This window comes from Otolemur garnettii, unplaced genomic scaffold, assembly GCF_000181295.1.
Source record: "Otolemur garnettii isolate 467f Iridium unplaced genomic scaffold, OtoGar3 scaffold00054, whole genome shotgun sequence".
NCBI classification, from domain to species: domain Eukaryota; kingdom Metazoa; phylum Chordata; class Mammalia; order Primates; family Galagidae; genus Otolemur; species Otolemur garnettii.
Genome location: NW_003852449.1, coordinates 4,124,890 through 4,139,202, shown reverse-complemented (window position 1 = coordinate 4,139,202; position 14,313 = coordinate 4,124,890). Strand labels below are relative to the sequence as shown.

Sequence of the window (14,313 nt, the reverse complement as noted above, 5' to 3'; positions counted from 1 at the left end):
CCTGCAGGCCTGTTCCCTGACTTCCTTTCCAGGTGGCACTCCTGTGTCACAGTCTGAAGACCTCCACCTCCCGGGCTCTCTCTCTCCTTCATCTTTCACAGCCCCCCTCATGACCCCACTTATACTGCCCTCCTGTCTGGAGTCTACCTCCTGGACTCCCGAGTTAACTCAAAACTGTGCCATTTCAGTTTACTGGATGCCACCCCTTGCGTGCAGAGTACACCAGGCCTCGGGTTCTCTGTCCTCACTACCCACTAATCTGGGGCTGATTCAGGTGACAGCTTTGACCCACAGAGCCACATGGGCTGGATCGTCTCTTCCCCGTGACCTTGCTTCTGCAGGCAAAGAAATACACACTCTAAGTGGATTTCTGAATATATTAAGGAACTATCTGGAGGGGCTTTGTAAAGACAAGTTAGCTTGAGTGGGGCCCTCAATGTCAACAGATGCTCCAGGATTGACTGTGTGAACTGCCTACTCTCAGATGGGTCAGGAGCCACTGATGGAGGTTTAGGCACCAAAATCTATACCAAATGCTTTCTAGTTTAATATCAAACACATGTGTGAATCTTTGGGCATATTAATGACTAATGTGTTTGCAGCTCTCCTGATGATACTTGCAGCTGAGTCCAACTTAGATTATGGTCTAGCTGTTTAATAAAAAGGGAAAAATAACCCACCCGAACAAGAGCCTTAATTTACTCTTTATTCCTTTGTACTTTAAATATGTTTTTTTTGTTGTTGTTCTTATTTTGATGTTTTCCCTATTTCAGCTTCTAACCCATTATTTTATCTGCTAAATAAATTTATGTTATGATAAGAAGACTTTAAAAATGTCTTATTTTTCTGAATTATGAACAGCTCTACATACACTGGCAAAATAAACAGCAATTAAAAAAATCAGCTGTCACACGGGTCTTGGCTCTTGTGAGGTAAAATGCAGCCTTTGTTCACACTCAGTGACCCACCAACCAAGTTCAGCATTACGATCCTGAGTTTTACTCCTAATTTTCATAAATAAGAACCTTATTTACTTGGTCTTTACTATTTTTTTTAAGTTTTAAAAGAATGTGCAGTGATAAATCTTTTCTAGCCTAAGGCCATATTTATTAAACAAATAATTCTAGGGAGCCACCAGTAACCAGGCGGGGTGGTCCAGTATTTAATAGAAGTTACTTATCAGGAAGTAAGAACACAGGAAACCACAAACCACCACTGTCGTGCCTTTGTTCGGTGACAGAATAATATTCAAATTTAGTGGCAGGAAAAATACTTGCCTGTGAAGCACACTTGCTCTGACAACAGCGTTATTCCTGTAGAAGCAATTCACCACTAAATAGCAGAGTGAAATCTGCAATATTTTGCATTATTTTTCTGACTTCACAATGAATAAGAGCTTTGGTAATCCTCTGAAGAAATACTTCAGTATTAAACTATTTATCCCTGAGAAATTGTAAGTAGATGTGCATATGTGGTGGGGTGAGGTACGACATTTAAATTTACTCAACTTTGCTATTAATACCTTCATATAGAAACAGAGAGCTAAGCATGCTGGGTATTATAGAACTGATAATTCTCTGATAAAGCTGATTGTGAAATGGTCCTGGTAAGTCACTTGACCTTGGGAAAGTCATTTTTCTCTTTGTCTTAGCTCCTTTTCTCCAAAATGATTAAAATTTTGCACTAAGAGAAGTCACAGATTTACTCATAAAAATATACTCTGTTGGGTGGCATCTGTGGCTCAAAAGAGTAGGGCGCTGGCCCCATATGCCGGAGGTGGCAGGTTCAAACCCAGTCCTGCCCCTCTCCCAAATATATATACATTCTGTTATTCTAAACACAATATACTAACTACTGTCATATGTACATTAAGCTGTGTGTTATTATTCATGGTGTTCTACTGAACCAATTGCTTCCTGTGAAGACACTGTGAATACCTGGGTGTCGATCCACTTGGTCCCAGTCTTGGTGTGTTCCACTTTTCCATAGAAGTGCACTGGCAGCATGAACTCAGGGCGGGCCTTCTCCCACGGGTTTCCATGCCTGAGCCAGTCGTCTGCCTCTTCCACCTGCAGAAAGGATGCAGTATTGTTTAGAATTTATTTTCCTGGAGTTGTGGACCAAGCCCTTCAATTATATCAAATTAAAAATATCTTTCGTTGAAACAACACAAACAATCTTGTTTTGGCAAGAAAGAATTTTGGTTCTGTCAATCTCAATTCATCTTTTTGTTGTCTTACAGGCTAAATCAACATCAGCAATACTTGCTAATATGGCTCTACAAGTCTCATATGAATTGTTACATTTACTCTTCATGGCAACCCTATGAGTTCTCCCCAAGAAACTGTAGTGGTTCAAGGTCACACAGAGAGTAAAGGGTAGAGCTGAGATCTGACTTTAGGTCTCTGTGTTCCAGGGGAGGTTCTCTGGCTTAGAATACACTCCATCAGTTAGGAAATGCTCCTTGAGAGAACACTCCCTTAACAAAGCTTATGTTGGCTGGGGGCCCGTAGCACAGTGGTTACAGCGCCAGCCATATATGCCAAGGCTGGCAGGTTTGAACCCAGCCTGGGGCTTGGGCTGCTAAACAACAATGACAACTACAGTAAAAAATAACTGGGCGTTGTGGTGGGTGCCTGTAGTTCCAGCTACTTAGGAGGCTGAGGCAAGAGAATTGCTTAAGCCCAAGAGTTTGAGGTTACTGTGAGCTGTGACACTATAGCACTCTTCCTAGGATGACACAGTGAGACTCTGTCTCAAAACAAACAAACAAACAAAAAACCAACAAAGCTTATGTTGGTACACGTGCAGAACACCATCACATCTTGCAGTCTTTGATAACCTTGATCTTTAAAAAATTTTTTTAATTTATTTAATTTATTTTTTTATTAGATCAAAAAATATGGAACACTTCACAAATTTGCATGTCATCCTTGAGCAGGGGCCATGCTAATCTTCTCTGTATTGTTCCAATTTTAGTATCTGTGCTGCCGAAGCGAGCACATTAACCTTGATCTTTATGTAATTTTGATTTGATAACTACCCACTATGGTTCATTTTGAAAGTAACTCAGAGGTATACTAGGAGGTAAGGATAAGAGTATACTAAGTAACTAAGAGTATAGTAAGAGGTAAGGATATTATTTTACTGACAATTTCAACATTTTCCCAGGCATTTATTTCAATGTATAACAAAATACTTTTATACAGATTTTAAAATCATGGTTTCTATTTAGGGTATTCCGGACATCAGATGAATTTTAGTTTGCAACTAACAAACAAAACCACCAAAACAAGAACAACACCAACAAAAACACATTTGGAGGATATATTTTTAAAAATTTTATCAAGGAAATGGTTGATGTCCACCAGTTGATAAGCTTGCTAAGAGTATGTGTTAAGAAAGAGAAACTCTATGACAAGTGAAATGACATTATCAACGAGGGACCAGGCATCTTGACCCACAGACTACTTTATGCTGGACTTGGGCAAGGGCAGATTGGGGTTTTACGATACCAGGCGATGTGAACACTGCTTCCTGTAACAGGAAAGAACCCTCAGCCTATTTGCCTCGTTCCAGCCCTCGGCTGTCCTAACACATACCCCGGGGACTGTGTGAAGCATTGAAGATAGCGAGGCAGAAACAGTTTTCCTTTGGGAAATCACGTGTGTGGACATTTGCTGCTGAGAAATGCAGCGGGATCATATACTGCTGTGCCCTCAAGGAGCCTGAAATGCTCCAGTAGGAGAGAAGGGACAGGTCCCCAGCGCCCCAAGGAAGTCAGAGGCTGCATTTGCACTTTTGGGGGTACACTCATAAGTGGCAAGGACGGCTTTATTTTCCCTGCCAAACAATGGTTGGTTTTAAAGTTATTTGTAGGAGACTTTATTTGCTTGCTAGTCTTTGGGTCTCTTGCTGATTCGGTAAAGAATCAGTGAATAATTCCCTCAGGTTTACAAGGCGTGTTTCCTGAGAAGCGCGCAGTTGGTGACCACAAGTCTGTGTGAGCAGAGGTGAGGGGAAACAGGACTGTCCTGGGCCGCCTTCGCGAGTCACAGAAGCTGGGGGTGGCACGCAGGTCCTCTCTGCCTCGCTCTCCTCCAGTGAGCTGACAACCGTCCTGAGAGCCTGGATGTCCCCACAGCCGGGCTCCTGAGTGCACGAACACACCGGAACTCCCACCGCCCCGCACCTGGCCTGCTCCGGCCGTGTGTCCTCTCAGGGCCACCAGGCTCCAGCCAGCGAGGCTCGGAGGGGTAGAGAGCCGGCGGGGGAGGAGGCTGGCCGCTGGCCTTGGCCTCTCCGTCTGGAATCTGGAGCCCAGCCAGCTGTGCAGAGGTCAGCTCAGGGGCTGGTGGGGACTGAGTTCTAAGAAACGCGCTTCCCCTCACCCGGGTGCGGAGAGCACCAAGAACCAGGGAACATCAGCAGAGTCAACAAACTTTGCTTTCTTCATGACATAAATAATTGGAAAATAATTATTTCCAGGGCACACCAAGAAGTCAACAATGACAACTGGCAGCTGCTGGGTAACGTGAACCGTGCGTGACTGGCTGAGACCTGGCATGGCTTCTAAGAGAGGGGATTCCAGAGACGCTGTTTGATTCAGCTCTGAGATTGGTACTGTGAGCGCCTTCTCCCCAGAACTTCAGAGGGACTGTTAAACTTTGTGGGAGATTGCTCCAATCACCTTTTCTCCTGCTATTCTCAGGGACCAGTCATTTTCATAGAGGGCTATGCTGATAAGCCTTCATCTACCCCCATTAGAGTTCCTGGCAAATCTAGTATTTTAAGCATACAACTATTTTCCTCAAGGGGGTTCAAATGAACACTTTATTATTGCAAATTTTCCTTGTTAAAGACTCAAAAATTAAAGGCCCATCAACCTTAAGAAAATATTCCCAGCTTGTGGAATTCTTTTTCTTTTTTAAGATAGAGTCTCACTCTGTGCTCTGAGTAGAGTGCCCTAGTGTCATAACTCACAGCAACCTTAAACTCTTTGGCTCAAGAGATCATCTTGCCTCAGCCTCCGGAGTAGCTGGGACTACAGGTGTCTGCCATGATGCTCAACTAGTTTTTTTTTTCTTCTATTCTTTGTAGAGATGGGGTTTTGCTCTTGCTCAGTCTGTCTCAAACTCCTGAGCTCAAGCAACCCACCCACCTCGGCCTCCCACAGTGCTGGGATTACAAGTGTGAGCCATGGCACCCGGCCCCAGCTTGAGGAATCAGCCTTCCCCTTCCCCTGCTGTTCATTGTAAGAGCAGAGACGCACGCACGAGGCGGGAGCCGGTCCTGCTCTCGACAGCATGCTGCATTCTTGCAGATGCTTGTTTTTTGGAAGTGGTTTCTTTTTTATGGTATGTTACATATTATGTCTGCCCTTTAAAATCTCATCCCAGTAAACAATGAAAGTGAACAGTAAAATTATACTACGTCCTTCTGATTTCAATTTCAAGTCACAGTGACAGAAGGAATAATGTTTAACGGGTTTAGCTTGGAAATATTTTTGCACTAGCAAAACCTATTTGGTCTCTCTTTTTTTCTTCTAGGACACTGGAAATACATACTTCTTTGCTCTAAGAAAAGAAGAAGGGATTTTTGTGGAATAAAGGGCATTTACGAGGAGCAAAAGTAGGTATGATAATAGTGACCTTTTGCAAAATTTGGGGGAAATGTACTTGAGAAGAAAATTATTTTTGAGATGGATTACTGAGTTTTGTTTAAGGCTTATGTGCAACAGTAGTTAAAAGAAAATCCTTAAACATTCTGGGTGTAGTGAGTACTACATAGTATACTTTCAAAGATTTAACACGGATGTCACGTGTTGTTTGGGCAGGTCCTAGTGGGCAAACCCACTAAGCTAGGCGCTCAACATGGAACTCTGGGTTAGCTAACTGGGAAAGGATACTAATTAATTAATTAACTAATTCATTATTTCATTTGCATAACTTTTTATGTTTATAAAATACACATTTCTTATGGAATACAAGATACTATTCCATAAGGATAAAAGGAAATAAAAGTCACCTTTTAGTCCCAGAAATAATCCCTGCTGAAGCTTTGCTGTATTTGATCACCTCCGTTTCCTTTATCTTTCCAGCCTCTTCTGTATAACTGAGGTCACACGAGCCACATAATTGCATCTCCTCTTTTTTTTTTCCAATCATATAAATGAATTTCCATTTTATAAAATGGATACAAATATATTAATGGCTACAGGAGTATTTTATTATAGAATACCACAATTTATGAACCTGTCCTCTCTTTCTTAGGCAAAATTAGCATTTTATCAGTTGACCATTTGTGTGCCAGATATTTTACATATTTTCATAATAATTCTATGATGTTAGCATCTCTACTTTGCAGATGAGAACTGAGGGTCAGAGGTGTGAGGTCACCTAATTTAGGCAACACACCGTATAAGGTGTGTTTCAAATTAGAAATTAGAGACTGCATTTAAACTAATTAATTTTCTACACCTTCCTGCCTCCCAGTTTTGGGGGTAGCTAAAGATAAGTTGCACTAGTCTTTGGCAAAGTTTGGAGGTTTAGATTTCACTATGGGGGTGAAAGATTTCACTATGTTCCTAAAATTCCCCTTCCGGGCCTTTTTTTAGTGTGTTCTCTCACTATACCAAACCTGTTCTTGCTATAGAGAGTGTCCAAGCACTGAGAGGAGGAGGTTAAAGGGAACACTAGACTTAGACTTCATCCCACTGGTTGTCTCCCTCCGTCCGGCACCCTGACATCAGCTGCAGCCTAGGACCTCCTTTCCAATCACTGAGCACCAGCTTGGTGGACCCATCCTGTAAGTATAGGAAGGACTCATACAACTCAGGCTTTTTGGAAATTGAAGCCTTATTTCTTTGTCAATGTTGTGTGTATGAGACAAAGACAGGGAGAGAGTAAACCTAGGTCACACCGTACGGAGAAAAACTGTCCACATTAGGGTGGACTGCGGCATCAAGGACTCCCAGAGATAAAAGAATCGAATACCCAAGTATCTGGTTTGGCCATGCAAGGTAAAACTAGTGTCCTTTGGATGACTTTTGTTAATTTCTATGGAGCACATCTTAAACATCTTAAACATGTGCCACATTTATTTGACATAACAGGAAGATTGCCTGATCTTATCTTATGAAAACAATTAGGACACTGGCTTATGTATCTTATAAGAAAGGTGTGTTATGAGAGTGAGACTGAGCCTAGGAGAGAAAACTGAGGGTGGACTCAGACACAGACTCACTGCCAGCAGTGTGGTCGCCGGTAATGCCACTATCAAGAGATTTTGTTTCCTCACCTACAAAATGGCAACGTGCTCCCCGACCCCAGGGTTCTCGTGTGTCCAAGTTGTGCTTCTCCATCACGCATGGTATAGAGCGCAGGCCGCACACTGCTGGTGTCCACGTGCCAGTGCTCAGTGATACATATTTTCAGAGCCTCCCTGTGAGACAGGCCTGTGCTAAGGTGCTGGATCTGGTGGGGGGATGCTGCCAGGCCCTCTGCTGTTCAGGAACATGAATTCCAGAGGGGGAAGATGGACAGTTCTCACTGATCTCAACCACATGCGGGGGGTGGGAGGTGGGGAGGAGAGCTTAAGTTACAAGAACTTTAACGGTAACATTTTAAAAGATGGCTCACATACCTGCCATCCATCTCGGATCTTCTGATTGAAGATTCCATATTCGTATCGGATGCCATATCCATAGGCTGCAAGTCCCAGGGTTGCCATGGAATCCAAAAAGCAGGCTGAATTAAACAAACACAGGCGACAGGCAGAGGCATTAAGCTTAGACACAATTTCCAGCCTGTCCCTAAAAACCACGACAGCCACAAAACATTTTTCTATGAGAAACCACATTTATATTTTAAAGCACAGAGATGGTTGCACAATGGGCTTTGATTTTTTAAATAACATTTTTCTGATTATAATATACTATAGAAAAAGTGGAAAATACCAAAATATATAAAGAAGGAAATAAATAGCATCTATGACCTCACCATCTGAAACCCCCAGTGTGGACGGGGGACCCCGGTGTGGTCTTTTTGAGAACAGATAAGGACGCCCACGTGCTGCTTACTACCCGCCATGCCACCCTTTCCAAGGGAAGCTGCCTCCAGGACCCCCTGCTGGAAAGAGAGCCCTAGGAGAGTGTGATGCACATATGACCCAGTCCTCCTAGCACCTGGCTCGCGGAATTCCACTGTTCACACACCAGGTGACCACATACTGTAGGGAAGCTAGACCAGAAAGTGAATCTTGTTTGGTTGGTCCAATCCTGCAAGCCAGTCATATAAATCTGTTTCCTTCAGCCACGATTGCCTGGGCATGGGCATACATTGATATTAACCCAATGCGAGGTGCCAGGAAGTTGGCTGGGTGCAGGAGACTTCCAGGGAAGATTTTCCCTGCTCCCACCATCTTTTTTTCCAAGAGGGAAAGGGAAAAGATCGCAGAGACTAATCATGCTCCTGAGTGAACTCGTCTCAGAAGGGCCTAGCCTCTGAAGTGCTTATTCTGTGATCACACATGGCCTTGTTGCTTGAATCTTTTTCTTGTTGTTCTTTTTTTTCCTTCTGTTTTTTGCTAGTTTCTGTTCCTTGATGACAGAGTATGTGATCCAGAACAGCCAACCAACAAGTGAGGCAGGAATCCCCCTTGTGGCTGGGTGCAAACTAAGGGGTCATTCTAATCACACAGTCCTCCTCAGGCATTCAAACAAAAATACACAGAGGAGGAGGAAATACATGGTAGGAATTAAATCAGGAAAGAACAATGAAAGTGTACGTCAAAGGAAAGGGGTGGGGTCAGGTCCCCGAGATAGAGACGGGCAAACCCAGACGGCTGGGTCTGCCAGCCCTGCCACCATCTCCAGGGTGGGCATCCACACGGCCAGCTCTGTGCCAGGCCTGCTGTCTGAGCCGTGGCTCTGGGGCTTTCCCCGAGTCCTGATCAGGTTATCCTTAGAGGCTGACCTGCACGGGGTGCCAACTGACACAAGATCATCCAATGAGGATTCTGGGCTCCATTAATCAGTTCACTATGTGATCTTATTCACCAATGAGGAGGTCGGGAGCATCACTCACAGACTGGGGTTAACCTAGTTATGCGTGTCACTCAAAGTGGGGTTAACCTAGTCATAGGTGCACTGAGAGTGGGGTTAGCCTAGTCACAAGTGTCACCCACAGAGTGGGTTCAACGTAGTCACGTGTCACCCATAGAGCGGGGTCAACCTAGTCATGGGTGTCACAGAGCGGGGTCAACCTCGTCACGGGTGTCACCCACAGAATGGGTCAACCTAGTCACGGGTGTCACTCACAGAGCGGGGTCAACCTAGTCACGGGTGTCACCCACAGAACGGGGTCAACCTAGTCACGGGTGTCACTCAGAGAGCGGGGTCAACCTAGTCACGGGTGTCACTCACAGAGCGGGGTCAACCTAGTCACGGGTGTCACCCACAGAGCAGGGTGAACCTAGTCATGGGTGTCACCCACAGAGCAGGGTCAACATAGTTATGGGAGTCACCCACAGAGCAGGGTCAACCTAGTCACAGTGTCACCCACAGAACGGGGTCAACCTAGTCACAGTGTCACCCACAGAACGGGGTCAACCTAGTCATGGGTGTCACCCACAGAGTGGGGTTAACCTAGTCACAGGTGTCATTCACAGAGTGGGGTTAACCTAGGCAACAAAGAGTGAGGTCTCAGGTTCCAGGTAAACACAGGCAGGCTGCTTCTTGTTCTCAGATGTGGACACCACTGCTGTCCTCTCAGCCCGGGGAAGCCCACTCGGTGGTCTGATGATTAACTTCACAAGGAGAAGGCACGTATCCCCCGGCAGTGTTCCTTTCCATTTTGTTTATAACTAATAGGGATGTTAATGCCCATGTCAAATAATGTAGTAAGGATGCAAAAATTGAAACTGATGCAAATGATTTTCTAGTAACTCAAAAGTACACGCATATAAAAGATTTCTGAACCATTTCTAAATGAAAAATAATTATTTTCATAAAGTACAATCTGATACATGTGGTAGCTTATTCTTATTATTACATTTAAATTTCACAAGTAATACATTAAAACATTTTTCTTTCAAAAATTAAAACATTAGAGACAAAAAAAATTAGAATGCTAGAATCCCCTTTAACTGCTACCCCAGTTCTGCACTCCTCCCGAGAGGGGACACCGGGAGTCGCGCTAACATTTATATAATTTATATTAATAAATTCCAGACCTTTTTCTCCATGTGTTTGAGTGTGTGGACACACACACACATACACACACACACACACACACAGGCTTTTGTACAATTTGTTTTTTTTAATTGGAGGTCTATCTAGGGAAGTTCATGTAGGGCAAGTTCATTCTTTGACAATTAGATTATTTTTAATCTTTTGCTTGTACAAACAACACTGTAACAGTATTTTCCACACAGCTCCATGTATACATGTTTGCCTGCATCTCTAGAGTAGATATCAAGAAGTGGGATTGCTTTGTTATAGGGACGCACATTTTTAAATTAATGGAGCTGGTATTTTATTTTTCACATTTTCCTCTGTATTTTGCTGAAAAATCATTCACTGGACAAAACCAAAAACCTCAAATTGCATCTAAATATAAAAAGGGCCTTAATTATGGAATTAAACCAATATAACTGCCCACTAGTCAATCAAAAAGCAAGACGATGGTTGAACGACGTGGTCAAACCACTCCAAGTGTGTGACCTGAGCAGCTGTGAGCAAGTAACAGTGAAGTAAAGGGGCCACTTGGAAACCCGTCAGTGCACAGGAAGGATCTGGTTACCTCTGAGTTTTAGGCAACCTCTCCAAGAGTTTTAAGCAATGCTTCTCATGTTCAAGTTCCCTTCTCTAGTGTTTGTCTAGAATTGGTCAAATCACAGAGCAAACTCAGAACAAACACATCCACAAAAGGGCCATGCCTTGCCCTTCATCTAGGAAGCCTGACTACTTCTTCTAAGCACAGTCAGAAATATCGGATGACATCAACTGGCCAGATCATTCTACACACTGACGATGTCCCTTACCAGCCAGCCTCCCGAGACCTCCATTGCCAAGTCCAGCATCTTCTTCAATTTCTTCTAACTCCTCCATATCCAATCCAAGCTGGTGATGAAAGGAAACAATGTTGGGAGCAGAGGCAGACGCAGGCCAGGTCAGAGGTGACAGCCCTTTCCTACAGCTCTAGCTCAGGCACTCGGGGTTATCTGCGCCCCGAGACTAGTTTCAGGTCCCCAGTGGCATGTGCTGGCGGCAGACACCGACTGCAGGTACTGGTGGCCGCAGGTATGGACTGTAGGAGATGGGGACTCACAGCATGGAGAAAAGTGGCTCTAAACGTCCACTACGGACTCTGCTGCTTCCTCCCTGTATGACCCCGGGCAAGCTACTAACTCTCCCCATGCCTCCCGCCTCTTATTTGATCGCAAATTCCTCAGCTCAAGCAATCCACCTGCCTCAGCCTCCTAAAGTGCTAGGATTACAGGTGTGAGCCACCACGCCCAGCTAACATCTCTTATTTGAAAAATGTGGAGGGCAGTGCCTATGGCTCAAGGAGTAGGGCACGACCCCATATGCTGGAGGTGGTGGGTTCAAACCCAGCCCCAGCCAAAAACTGCAAAAAAAAAAAAACAATGTGGAGCTGCCAGTACCTAACTTCATTAAGGATTGCTGGGAATTAAAGCATTCAGAACTGCTGTTGAACAGACATTCCTCAGAACGTGTGAGCTGTTATTATTCAGAGACTTGTGTATGTACTGTAGGAACAGTCCTGTACCAAGCTGACCGTACCTGGACTGAGGGGTGTTGAAAATGACCAGAAAGTGTAAGGTCAGATTTCCCAGGATGGATCAAAAGTTCATCTTTTCATGACCACAGCATATTGACTCAGTAGGGTCAAAAGTTGTTAGCCCCAAATCGGCTTGTGAGTCATTCTGCCCCTGAGACCTGGGGCCTGACAGTCAGGGAAGCCTCAGTCCCAGGGCACAGCTGGACAGGACTTAAATCCTCTCCTTGTCTTGAGGAGGGATGAGCGGGTATGGAAGGCCAAGCAACGTCTGTGAACTTGGCATGGATGGGAGTGGCTGCCCGCCAGCTCCTTGCCCCAGCCTGTTGGAGATCACGCAGCAGAGCCCGTGAACCCTGGGGCTCTGCAGCCCTGGAGGCCTCTGTGGCTCACTCATCTTACAGTGGGGAAGCTGCTGTTCAGATAAACCACGTGGCCGATTCCACCTGACTGGAGGCTAATCTAGCCCATGCGTGGTGTAGCTAAAGGGTGGTCTGTTGTGAAATGACTGGGTTCTTATCTGAAAATTAGGCAAACTATGAAACGGGATTTTTTTTTTTTTAATGGAAAAACAAAGAATGCACTATTTGAAAACATATTCACTAGACTTCACGAAGGTGAGCCCAGTTTCCATGGAACCACTTATTCAGATCCCTACCTTCATACCAAAAGCTGCTTTCTCACATCAGTCTTGATAGTAAGTCCTACAAGAGTTCAGACCTAGTTCTGCTTCTGTTCACTGCTAAAGGGGCGCTCAGATTTGCTCATGGGTGACTAGAGCTTCCCGGGGCCCTTGTGAAGCCAACTGCTGGTGAGACTGATCCGGAGAGTTTAGATTCTAAAAATGTAAATCTAAAGCGCAATGTGAGGGCTGAGCAGGGGACACAGAACACTTTCTGCCAACTGGTTGTTTGCTGCTCCAAGGGAGGTATAATACTTTCAGCTGACCTTAGAGGAAGAAAAGGGAGGTGGTTCAGAGCTGCCAGGGTTCCTCACGGACAGCCCTGCCCTGCCCACGTGAAGGATTCATGACGGGATAGTCCTGTGTCCAGGGAAAGGAACAGTCTCCACAGTGTCTCACTTAGAATTTGCCTTTGCAAATACTCATTCCTCCTTTCCACCACATCAAAAAGGGTAAGGACTATTTGTTTTTGGTGTGGAGACATATAAAGCTGAAAAAAGAAACAAATATATTTGTGAAAACAAATGAGCACATTGGGGCTAAGGCCTCAGGCTCCTCCTTTAAGAGGAAGTGTATTTTACATACCATTAAGCAAGAGAGAAAGTATGCAACAGAAGTTTAAAAGCCTATTTTCCTACATTGCCTTGATAGATATGAGCAATAGTCAAATTTTGATCCTTTTTTTTTTCTTAAGAGATAGCAGCAGCCCAAAGTACAGCTTGTGATTCTGAGAGCAGGAGCCTCAAGTACTTTTAAAAGGCTTGTTGGTCTAATTTCTAAAATACAATAGTTTGCTGGGGATATGCTGTCAAAAGACTCGGATTGCAAAGAAAGGTACTGTGGGTCATAAGCAGTTCTCTGCTTTCTTTTTCTGGTTGTTTCTCTTAAGCTGGAGATTCCCAGTAATGTATGCTTCTGATAGGTTGTGAGTGCAGTCTCTATAGAGACAATTTGTCACTTTCATTTTATTGTGCTATGTCCCCGAGGGTCCTGAAATGAAGTTGAAGTTTAAAGGGAGAGGATGAGAAATAGGGAAACAAGGTACCTGGTAAATGGCCTCGTCACAGGCATTTTGCAGACCAAGGTTGATCATGGTGTTCTGCAATGTCCGGCCCATGTAAAATTCCAAAGAGAGGTAATAAACCCTCTGAAATTAAAAAAAAGAGAAAGAGAGGTCATGTTTCCTCTGTGAGGGCAAACTGACTCGTCAACAAAGAAACGTGACATGGTGTCAGGCCACCACTAAGGAACAAGTAAGCAAGGTTCACATCCATGGCCACATAAAGGTGTTACTGACAGCTGGCTCAGGAAAACCATTTTACACACTATTTTTGGCAGTATCTTGGTTTAGTATCTTTTACCCCCAGGGAGAAAAAAGCAAACCCATCCGACTCATGAGATTCTGTTGTGTATTTTCTTTCCCCCTGCTGTTCATGAGCCTCATGAATAAAGCATATGTTTGAGACAAACAGAAGTCAGCCTGACATAGTTCATCTTTTATCTGTGGACAGCCTTGTGGGTGGGAGTCAGGTAGCCTGACTAGGACCATCTCAAGTCATCCGTGAAACACAAAGCTTAACTCTCACAGACTCCAAGGCTGATGACTGCAAGTAATTTTACAATTGATCCTAAACTAAAATTATTCTAGGAAGTCTATTTACCGGCAACAGTCTCTTCTGAGGAAGAAGACTACCTGTGGCTAATTGGTGTTCCTTCTTGTTGAAGTAGGAGATTTCTATAACGACTTAGAAATAGTTTGCCTTTGACATGGTCAAAACCAGGTAAATGCCATCAGAGTTGAAAGTGAGAGGTCCAGAGGTCAGAGCTGCC

General features: G+C 44.2%; 1 protein-coding gene and 1 non-coding gene across 2 annotated transcripts in view; both read right to left on the bottom strand.

Annotated features, from left to right (window-relative positions):
* Positions 1–14,313, bottom strand: part of PYGL (glycogen phosphorylase L) — a 38,322-nt gene that overhangs the window by 18,753 nt on the left and 5,256 nt on the right. The window contains exons 2-5 of the mRNA XM_003792148.3: positions 13,529–13,630; positions 11,044–11,122; positions 7,645–7,748; positions 1,938–2,069 (exon numbers count right to left, since the gene is read on the bottom strand). Coding sequence (XP_003792196.1) covers positions 1,938–2,069; positions 7,645–7,748; positions 11,044–11,122; positions 13,529–13,630 — 417 coding nt within the window. The remainder of the gene's footprint in view (positions 1–1,937; positions 2,070–7,644; positions 7,749–11,043; positions 11,123–13,528; positions 13,631–14,313) is intronic.
* Positions 2,897–3,003, bottom strand: LOC111726126. The gene has a single exon (XR_002773984.1). It is a non-coding gene; the product is annotated as a U6 spliceosomal RNA (small nuclear RNA).